The following is an 11454-nucleotide window of genomic DNA, read 5'->3' on the forward strand; positions in this document are numbered from 1 at the left end:
ATAAACCTGCAGATGAGCCCAAGCTATAAAGTTCACAACAACAAAAATATCTGGATTTGAACTTGTCCAAAATTTGGCAGAAACTGCTTGCCCATCTGTAGTGGACAGAGCTCTCATTGGCAGGATCCATGTGTGGACTTAATAGACAACTGATATGTTTGAAAACTAATTTAAAATCAATGGTTCTACCTTCTCCTTTCCTTCAATGGCTTGAATTGAGGTTCTTAGGGCTCAAAGCAACACCATTTCAGACACTTTGAACTACCAAACCTACATGCCAGAACATGACAGATTTCCAGTAGGCCCTCCTAGCCCATGCATATATCAGATACACTAGGAAATATGAAGGCACGAGATGCTTATATTTCAGCAATCTATTCCCATGCTCTTTTTTTTTGCTAATGGCTGTATTTATAACACAAGTTTGGGAATGCAAATCTGATCTTTGAGTGCAGCTGATACCTCACCAGTTGTTGGAAGGAAACAATTATCTTTAGGCCTGAAATGAGGTAGTAATGGGGAAAAAACCACTGGTTTTCTGTGTAATTATTTATAACACAAGTTTGGGAATGCAAATCTGATCTTTGAGTGCAGCTGATACCTCACCAGTTGTTGGAAGGAAACAATTATCTTTAGGCCTGAAATGAGGTAGTAATGGGGAAAAAACCACTGGTTTTCTGTGTAATTCAGTCATGTGCAATTAATGAACCACTCTAGTTCAGGCTATTTTCCTGTGCAAATCAACTTTATACACTCCTTTAAAATCAATTTCTGAGTGTCCAATATAAGTACAATGCATTCAGAATGAGTAGGACTCCAGACATACGTGTATATTCTGCTCTCAAGTCCTCACCTGCTCCTCCTTTAATGCTTAAATACAAGCAAGTTTGAGAATGGAAAGATGGCCATGGTTCTGCAGATCAACATTTGACTTACTAGGAACCCCTGCTGAAAACTGAAGGCAACAAGCTTTTAAAATGCTTTCTTTCCCCTTTTTCCTGTGTTCTTTTCTCAGTGTGCTGTGATATCCATTTTGATTTCCTTTTGTACTAATTGGTTTCATATCTCAAATCTTCACATTGCAAAATAAGTCTAATTCAAAATAGTTCTAGAACACTTCTAATTAATTTGTAATAAATATGCAAGTGGGAGCATGTGACTGGACCTTATTTTTTTCTTGCTAGCTAACACATCTTCAACTGCACATAATTTATCTTCAGTTGGTAATAAAAGTAACATCTGGAAAATGCAACAATTAATGAGAATAAATACAAAGTCACTGAGCTGTTACTCATTTTCCTGTCTGTAAGTTATTAATTTTCCTCTGCTTAGAAAGGAATGGCTATTAGAATTGACATGATTGGGCAGGCAAACAAACTCTTACATTTATTTCCATTGAAAGAAAATGTTATTTTGTTATTTTTGGTTTTTTCATGTAGGCTTTTTTAACTTCAGCACTGCATTTTGCCAGGATAGGCATAGCAGGAGGACATTAGCCAGGTTTGGTTTGGAATGAACATGAGCACGGAGTATGAAACAAGGTTTGTCTTGGTCCTTTGCAAGAAGGTGACTTTCAGGGAATAATCAGTGCACAGGGATCCCACTGGAACAATTGCCTCTGAGAAACAAAACAAAGCAAGCTAACAAAACAGAAACCTCACTGACAACCAACATAGTTTCCGTGTGAGAAAAACTCATATGTACAAACACTTTAAAGTAGTCAGATGACAAGGCAATAAAAACTGCATTCAAAACTCACAATGCACCTCTGTCCCATTAGCCAGTCTCACTGGCAGACTTTGCCAACACATTCAGACTATACAGACAGATAAACACCAGCAGCTATTTGGTGTAGATGCAGACATAGAATTGTCAGTTACATTATCAATTTAAATTCCATGATTTAGTCTATTAAAAATGCATTCTTGGTAGATGTTACACTGTTTGCATTTGCGTTTCCAGCCAGTCTATACTACACTACTGTATGTGCACTTTACTGTTCTCCCAGATGGTGTTTTGAGAATGAAACTCCTGTTGGATAGAGCCCTCTGGGGCTAATTGATAAAATCTTGTAAGAGATTTTTAAAGCCCTGAAACTGATGGTCTGTAGTAAAACAGCAGCAATAAAACACTACTCCGCTGTGTCAGAAAATTAAATAAAAGGCCATGTGTTCCTTTCACGTATGAACAGTCAAGGCCAAAAGTGAGATTGAAGATGATTCTACATTACCAGAATATCCAGTTACAGTGGGTGAAATCTGGGCACTCTTGAAGTCACTAAAGCAATAGTTTGAGGAGGCAATGAATTCCGATTTAGGATTCTTTGTTCTGGATGAAAAATGTCATAATCACATGATCCACTAGTTTTTTGCATAGATGTGTTAAGATTTTTGACAGCCTGACCCTGCCTCAGCAGGCTTTAAGCCAGAACAGGGTTTCTTTTGCGTCAACCCTATTTTATGCTGGATCATGTCTGGCTTGTCCTCTAGCACCTGCTTAAAGCATAAAGCTGGCAGAAAGTGTGAAGTTGGCACAAGCACTACATCACGTGTCTGAACCGGATCCAGATGAAATGTATACTACTGGGTGAACTAGTAGCGTGTAGTTCAAGTATGAATAGTTGTTCAAACGCTGTCTGGGAGTTCTGCCATTGACTGCCAGGGGCCCTAAATTTCTACCCAATCATTTTATGTGTTTTGAATTTAACATATGAATTAAAGTCAAGTTCAGTAAAGTACAAAGATATGTGACAATTTCTTCCTGTCTTCTATTTTGCCAGTCATACCAGATTACCGACAAAACAATCATCAATTTTTCAATCACTTTACAATACTCATTAAATAAACTACACAACTGAACAATGAGTATATAAATCATCAGTGCTAATAACACCATACTATTCAGTCCATAAGGAAACAGAATACACAAGTATTATTAGTATGAGAATAGAATTGGATAGTAAATATATGAAACTGAACTGTGTCTTAGTCAATGATATGTTATTTAACCCTGGCTCTTTTATCTTGAATTATATTATCACCAGAATCTCTAAAGACCTTAAGCACATATGTAAGCATATTCCAGATTATGGATGACTTTTTGCCTCCTGCATTTGCAAAATTAACGAAATTTTACAATGATAATTACTTATTCTCATTTGTGTATTGTACAGATTGTACTTAGAAATTACGCAGCTCTTTAAGAATTTTTTGAACATTAACAGTATTACCACTTAGACTCATCCTATTTATTTTTCATGGAAGTACCCCCACAACAGAGTACTGGAAAAATTTGGCTCTTTCAGTCAAACTAACAAAACGAATCCTAAGCTTCACTGGCCATTGTGAAAAAGATTAAACTGCCCTTCCTTTGCCTATATTCAAACTCAAAAAAGGGCATACATCCTCTGAACCATGATGTACTTGGTTGCCAAGTATCCCACAGAGATATAAGCTGCTGCTAGAGCAGAAATAGCAAGGAGAACCTAAGAGATCCACAGTCCACCCTGAGCTCTCCTGTTAGATGATGGAAAAGTATCTGCACTGTTCATGTAGTGCTCTCTACCCACATCAAGGTTACACCTGGTCCTGAAGTTACAGTAACTGGAACTGTTGAGGACATAGTCTAAAATAACCAATTTCTTCAAGGCAAAAAACCCCTGGCCTCTGGTCTTCACAAAATACAAAAGCTCCGTAAGGATACTACCTGGAATTTCAACTGATACTGGGGTGAGATGAAGTTCGTCTAAAGCACAGATACCTTCATATAGGCTAGAGATCTAAACTGGTCACTGAACACAGTGAGGTCCGGTTATCTAGTTAGCTGGCCAAGTGCAGGTGTCAGCTCTACACTAAGTTGGACTTCTCCCTAGGCTTCCTTGTCCAGACTGCATCTCCACAGACTACAGCAGGAGTTTAGATGCTGAGCTCACCCACATACAGCAGCGTGTAGGTTGCTACATTCTGATGTCTTAACCAGAAACCGTATAGTCCCACGTTCACAGCTTTCAATGCATTTCTATTTATTTTTGATAGCTGTTCTTAGAGTTCTTATTTTTGTCAATCTGATGTGGGAAATCCACAGTATTTTCTGTGAAAAGTACTTTCTGATGGAAGAAATGAGGATTGTGGGGCTAGAAAGAAATCCAGGAGAAACAAAAAAATCTGCAAATACCTGAAAACGCACCAAAGCATATGTATAAAATACAGTCTCAGCAAACGCTCTGTTATTTTAACAACCAGATGCACACCTTGTTTCTAAATCTAGAAAGAAAAAGTCTTTTAAAAAATCCTGAAGATTATCTTCCAACATATAAAAAGAGCTAAAAAGCCAAAATGGAGAGGTTCCTACCCAAATCCACCACTCTAAACAGAGCTACTGCAATGTCACCCAATGTCGATGGGGTTTTTGCCAGCAGTAACATTTTGTCATCAAAAGCTAATAGGTTAAATACCACTCTAGAATGGCCTTAGTGAGCAGCAAAGGCCTATTTTTCTAAACCCACAAACAGAAAATGCACTAGAAGTAATTATAGAGCATGGATATGTGATCCAGTAATTTCATGCCCTGCATCTGTAAGTCTCCTGGATGCCATTACTTTGTGCTAAATTAATTTAGGGTGATTTAATCAAATGAAAGCACTGGATAACTAATATAAACTAGAATTTCCTGAGCCATTATCTTCTATCTTCCAAAATCTAAAAGCTTAGGCTGATTTTACTGGCTAATTATAACTGGCAGATTATTTGCAAAGTAGCAAAAGTAAACCATTTCAGGATGAGTACAATAAATCTAATGTATTATTTTGTGATTCTTAACACACTGAAACATCTCCCTGAGGAGACTGATTTCCCAGGTCAAGACAAGTTTCTTTATGATCATGATTTGTTGACCATGACATATTAGGACATATATTCCGGTAAAAACTGGAGAAAATAAAAGCAATACAGACTAAAATAGTTCAGCTTTTAAGTAGGATATTTAGAGTTTCCCTGAAGATTTCAGAATTATTATTTTTCTTTAGTTATTTTGTACAGGTAGGGCTAGGTCATGGTGTTATTTGCGCCTGAAGAATTTCTTTGAAAGTGCTTGGGTTACTACAGAACAACAAAGTAAAATTGAGCCCATTATGAATGAATTTGCACAGTTCATATGCAGACATAAAATATCTTCATTTTACTCAGACAAATACATTTCCATAAGCTTTCTGGTGTTTGTATGACCAAGTCTGAATGAAAGTTTTGCTAAGCAAACTGAATAAAGAAGACATCTGTATTTATCCCTTGTTTTCAAGGCTGGGTGTCCAAAGGTGGTTAGTTTATAGTCCAGCAGATACAGTCACGAGGTCCTCCCTATACTGTAGCAGCCCAAAGTTCATTCTCTGTGGATGTTCCAGAATGCCTTGGCACCACTCCGAGAGGTACTAAGAGGAGAATCTAAGCTCTGTTTTTCAAGACCTTAAAAGACCTCTTCACTGCGTATCACTGAGGCTCAGCCATCTAAACAACATACAAATACATGGTCACTCACACACATTATACTTTGGAGTCTGGAAGAGAGATATTGCCAGCCACAACTGGTGAAGACACTGTTTTTAGCACCTAGATTCATTTTGTTTGATGATGTCATATTACATATACAAGAGAAGTTACAGCAGAGAAAGTAGTGGTCCCTTCTGTTGCATCAGGCATGCTCACAGATCAAAGCAAGGCCAGCTACTTAGCGCCTGCTGACTTACTTCTGCTAGTATGAGTATGGCACCATAGAAAGCAGCATCTGCTAGCCCTCCAGTCATCCACTGTACATAGTACAGTTGAGAACAAGTCCTGTTGTTAGCAAATCCAATGTAATCATGATTTTGATGCTCATATACCATGGGCTAGCAATTACAAGACAGGTGGACTGTGCTTCTGGTTTCTCTTCCTCTGTAAATATTTCTTTAGATGGACGGGAGGTTACAAGTTCCCAGTAATAAACACACCTTTTCTTTGGCATTTTTCTAATTTTTATGTGTGTGCGTCTAGCTATGGCTTCCAGCATGTGCACTGCAAACCCAAGAATTATTGCTTTAGATCTAGTTTCTAGCACTGTAAAAATTAAATAAACACTCCTAAAAGTTACATATTTCTATACATATATCTTACACAACAGAATTCCTGAAGGAATTCCTGTTCCTGCTAACACTGACTAAAAAAATGACAGAATAAATATCCAGCAAGGAAAGTGTTTGCTTCAAACTCTTGTCTAGACCCTCTTTAGGGTCCTTCCCTTAAGCGCCTATTTGAGAATCAAGGAGAGGAAAAAGTACTAAAAATTTATTGCTTTGCTGTTAAAAATAGCTTATATAAAGGAATCTGTAAATGTCCTAAGAACAGGTCTTCCTTTCATATGATGATTGCTTGATTTTTTCTTAAATCCTTTTGGGCCTCAATTCAATAAAGTACTGAAGCACAGTACTTAATATCAAGCACAATTTCAATATCCACTATCTGAAGTGTGCTTATGGGTGATTCTACTGAATCATAGCCTGTATCATTAATGTTTCCTTTCAAATTAAACATTTTTCCGGAGAAAAGGAAACCAGGAAACTTAAGAAGATTCTCTAAAATTTGTCCCACTGAAAGGAAGGAACAGTGAAGAAAGCATCAAAACTTATAGTCTACCAAAGCACTGAATGTATGTGAGTATTTTAGAGGATTTTGTCTTAGAATATTTGACTGACATTCCTAGCCCAGGTTTACAAAGATCAATTCCAAAAAAAAGTAAAAATCCAAAAATCAAAAAAAAAGTAAAGCCAAAGAAGAAAAATTATGAAAAAGGCAACAAAGTTATTCACATTAAACTGGTAATCAGACTGTAAATAACAGGTGAGCGATGAAGCAAAAAGCAGGCAATGCTGTCTTTCCAACTTCCTTTTAAACAACAGCTGGTTTCTGATGAGAGTTTGCTTCTGTTTGGGTTTACCTCCTAAGATTTAACACCATACCCATGTAACCCACACTGTCATTTTCCAAGTCCCTTCTTGCTACACATCACTTCCCAAAAATAAAATACAAGTAAATAACAAAGAGGCAGAGTATTACAGAGGATACAATAATAAATGTCAGACCCACTCACAGATGCTAAGAGATTTGAGCCAGAGACTTTAGTGGAGTAATATCAATTTACACAGAGTACAGCCTGGCCAAAAATATTTCCATATAAAAGGATGAGCCTACAAAACCATCATAATGCAAATCGTTTAGTCACTATCATATGGCGAGAGTGGAAGAGTAATGGTTATTAAAATGGCTTTCACTTAAGTGGCTTCAGTTTTAACAAGGCTTAATACATATCTTCACAGGAGCTTTGCAAAGCGAGGATAACGTAAGTTTCTTACCTGAGCTTTTATTGGTTTTGTTTTGCCTACTCTTTACTTGCTCAGTCCATAAGGTAGGATATCGAGAAGCTATATCTAGAAAAAAGAAAAAAAAAAAACCAAACAGAAAAAAGTTTGTAAATGTTATCATTTTTTTAAAAGTTATTAGTAGCTGAATAGTTAGTTTTCAAGATATGTGGGTCTAAAAAAGAAAAGGGCACACTGGTTTTTATTAAGACAGTTAAAACCTTTACTCATGCAAAGTCATGAATAGTTCCTTCCTTAATTCCCTTTATACAAAAGGTTGAAAGAAATCTTTTTAGACTATAAATATGCTTAATCAGAATAAAAGTCTCCCAGTGTGGACCCAAAATATGTAATAACTTCAGATCACATTCTGTGAGATTTGTAGTGAGTGGTGAAGCAGCCACAATATAGGACTATCATTGTATGTATGCTGTGAGCTTTCCGCTGTATTTCTTCAGAGGCAAAAGCACCTGAGGAAACATCCACCATAATATTACTAGGCAATATTCAGAAGACAGAATTTACCCTTTGACTTCCTTATTTGGCCACACAGTTTTAATCTGCACTCTGGCTCAAGTTCAAACCTGTCTCCTAACTGAGTAGTGACAATTAAAACTGCTAATGTCACACCATAGCTACACTGTCATCTCAAAACTATCACAGGAAATTCATTGTAAGACTCTATCGTGTTTTCCGTCTTTGTCTGGAAAAAAAGATGCCTTTAATTTCTTGCATTTTTTTTGCAACTGCCCCAGCAACTGCACTTACTCTTAAGGTTGCATTTGACATTATGGTATAGGATCCATACTGCACAGTTTAATACCGGGCTGTTAAGTTCCTGTCAGTGCTCACCTTCTTCATCACCTTGAGGCTGAGTCTCCAGCGCAGGAGCTGAGGCATCATCTGAATTCAGAATGGAAAAGATTTGCAAGGAGACTACAATTATGAGAGTAAGCTAAATAAGTGTACATACGTGATTGATACTAATGATTTGCACATAGCCCCGGCCGGTAAACAAACAATAATTTAAACATTGTTTGCAAGTACTACACAACATAGTTATATTACACCTGCAGACTAGGGATTGTAAATGGATGGCTTTTGAGGTTACAGCTGATGAAATGATTGCAGAGTCTTTGGTGAGACATGAAGTAATCGGGTCACTCCCTGGACAGCAATTGTTTGTTTTTAATTCTGCACATAGTTACCTATAGATTATAACTGATCAAATCAGCATTTCTAAAGAAGTAATTAGATAAATGTATAGAAGAGGTTAGACCTGTGAAAGCAAAAGCAGTCTGGAGTGAATGAGTGGCTGCAGACATGTTGACACCTCAAAACAAAAGGAAACATTCTTTTGGCATAGCAGAACCTATTTAACAGTGAAGCTGATTTTACAAGCAAGATCCACGGATTAAAGAAACAAAATATTGTTTGTATAATTCTTATCCTCTGGCCAGCCATCTCGATCCATCCACTAACAACCATTACTGCAAGAAAAGAGGGAAGAAAATTTACGGAAATAATAAGAGGATGTGAGTAACTTTAGGTTCAATAAAACACAATAGAAGTAGTGCTGGAAAAGAAAAATTCAATATGAAAAATTATTTAAGCTAGAATTCTGTGAGAAAGAGCAGTACCCACAGACCCATCTTTACCTTAGTACCTTCTCATTATTTAAAATTATTGCAGATATTGGGCAAATATGACTTAGTAAACCTTCCTAGTACATATTTTCCAGTCACTCCAATTTCCTTTAGCATGGAGCTAACTCAAAGACCAAGGTGTCCTGCAGTAAACAGCATCTTCCATGCAATGGTTTTATTAGCATTTCTTGCAGTTTCACAACTGGATCTTAGACCAACATAGTTTCCAGATAGATAGTTTTCCTGGTGTTTTCACGGAAGCTAGAACCAAAGGTAACTGAAAAGCTTCCTCTTGCATGTAGCCCTACCAGGGTAAGAGTGAGCAGTAGCTTTAAGCCTAACACGCTATCTGTTTTCATTTATTCTTTCTACTGGAATTCAGAACAGGGTCCTCCTGTTCTTTTTATTGCCACCATCACAGTTTTTTTTTTTATATCTGTATTGTCTTTATGCAAATCAAACAGAGGATTTGAAGGCACTCCAACCTTCTAATCTGGAGGCCACCGCCTAGTTCACTGCAAATTCAGATACCAGGTAAATACTGATAGCAGGTAAAAACCACATTTGCAGCCATGGACCACTAACCTCCATGCTTTTCACATAACCAAAGCAGCAGCAATAAAGACTTATTTTCTCTGCAAAATGTTTTAACCAAAGCATAAGGAGACTTATTTTTCTTCATGTCCATGCAATGACAGGATACTTTGGTCCAATACCATACCAGACTTCTCATTAGTCTTGCTAGCATTTTTTGTGGTGTCCTCTTGGTGGTGGAATAAGACCATTGATTAATTTCAGACAGGCCATCAAGTATCCTAGCGTACTGAGAATGAAGGCATATATTTAGATCATCAATCCATATCTGATTCAGAAAACAGAGTTTGAGAAAGTAGCTTACAGTAGGTAAATATTACAAAAGGCTAGCCAGAAACTTGGGTTTGGGTTTAAATGACATTTTTCTAATCGCTTTTTGCACACAGTTTAAGTTTGTGTCACATCTGATCTTAAGTTATTACCTAAAATTCAGATACAATGCTGCAACTTTAGCGATTATCAGCCCAATGGAAATTAGCCTCTTGAACATTATTCAAGCAGCATTTAAAGCAGTTTATGAATTTTTTTCTTTTTTTAAAACTCGAGACTGTTTAATGATTGAGTCATAAGAGTGGCCTCAGATTGCCCCCACACACCCCCCAAAGAAATCAGTTTTCTGTTTGCACTCTGTCAGGTGCATCTTCTTTTCATAAAAACCTTTTGTGTTAAGAATGAAGAGGAATGTGGCATTTCATCATTCAAAACAACATTCAATAGAGAGTCACAACCACAGAGCAGTTCACCTTCATGTTCATTAGATATCTCACAGGTTAATTGCATAGGTCTTCCTGTCCGGCACATGCACATCAGTTCATATGTGCATACATTGAAACAGAAACCATTCTGTTCGCTGTCAGAGTTCAGTTACCAAGAACAGAGTCCTGCAGTCAGATAAGAATTAGAAAAAAAAGGGATGTGATCCCACCTCTGACACCTGTGCTTTTCAGATAGTGTGAATATTTTCCTTGGATAGAGGAGAGAACTGCAGGGCCAGGGAAGATACTTTAGGAATTATCTTTTAAGCTTTATTCCTGTTTGGTTTATTGTGCAAACTTGCAGACATGCAAACAGAGCTCCTAACCTTCAGAATCTGCAGCTGGAAATTTTCTTTCAGTACTGGAATACCCAGAGAAAGCAAGGTGCACAACTGCAACAGATATGGTCACCTTCTCCTATGAGGTTCTGTGGGACATCTTGGAAGAAGAAACTGTCTCGGGCTTAGTCTCTTCTGTCTCTTAAGTAGAGTTCTCAAGACCGTATTTGTAGGTCTGGAGCATGTCCTCTGCAGCAGTGAGAACATTGTGAGCCTGCCTAAGCTTGCTGGGTTACAATACAGGCAGGTAACGCCCTCCTGGAATCCTTGGTTAGTCCACAGGAACATGCAAAGGAAAGACAGGCAGGAAGTTTTATGGTTATTTCAAAAACTGCTGCTGTGCCTTTTCAAGCTGAGCTACAGAGTATTTTTTACCACACTGACTATGAAGCTGAAGTTCAGCTCTTTAACTCAGATAGCTGATCCTGTTCACTGCTCTGTGATGGTCTCTCAAGGGGCTGTAATGTCTCTGACAACATGACTTTATTTAAAGCCTAAGGCAGTGACTGGCTGGCAGGGAGAGGAAGATAGCAGTTATCTGAGACGAGCCAGGAACCACCTGGGAACCAGGTCAGTGGCCCTTCGTGCTGCAGGCTTGTGCTGGGGAATAAAAACAGAGCGTGAGTAAAATGCAACCATGTCACTTTAGAGAGGAACATATGCGATGCAGAGGGAGACTTGATAAACGGTGTTCATTTAAGTTCCTTGTTCTACAATTGTTCATTCAGGGTTCAGCA

The 11454-nt window shown here is 37.8% G+C and overlaps 1 protein-coding gene across 1 annotated transcript in view; it reads right to left on the reverse strand.

Moving 5' to 3' along the window:
• The window catches only part of LOC104500432 (SPARC-related modular calcium-binding protein 2-like), a gene marked incomplete at its 3' end in the record, with an annotated part of 61663 nt that overhangs the window by 22577 nt on the left and 27632 nt on the right, over positions 1–11454 (reverse strand). The window contains exons 6-7 of the mRNA XM_010144077.1: positions 8237–8287; positions 7379–7453 (exon numbers count right to left, since the gene is read on the reverse strand). Coding sequence (XP_010142379.1) covers positions 7379–7453; positions 8237–8287 — 126 coding nt within the window. The remainder of the gene's footprint in view (positions 1–7378; positions 7454–8236; positions 8288–11454) is intronic.

Source organism: Buceros rhinoceros, unplaced genomic scaffold (genome assembly GCF_000710305.1).
Source record: "Buceros rhinoceros silvestris isolate BGI_N320 unplaced genomic scaffold, ASM71030v1 scaffold11939, whole genome shotgun sequence".
In the NCBI taxonomy this organism is placed as follows: Eukaryota; Metazoa; Chordata; class Aves; order Bucerotiformes; family Bucerotidae; genus Buceros; species Buceros rhinoceros.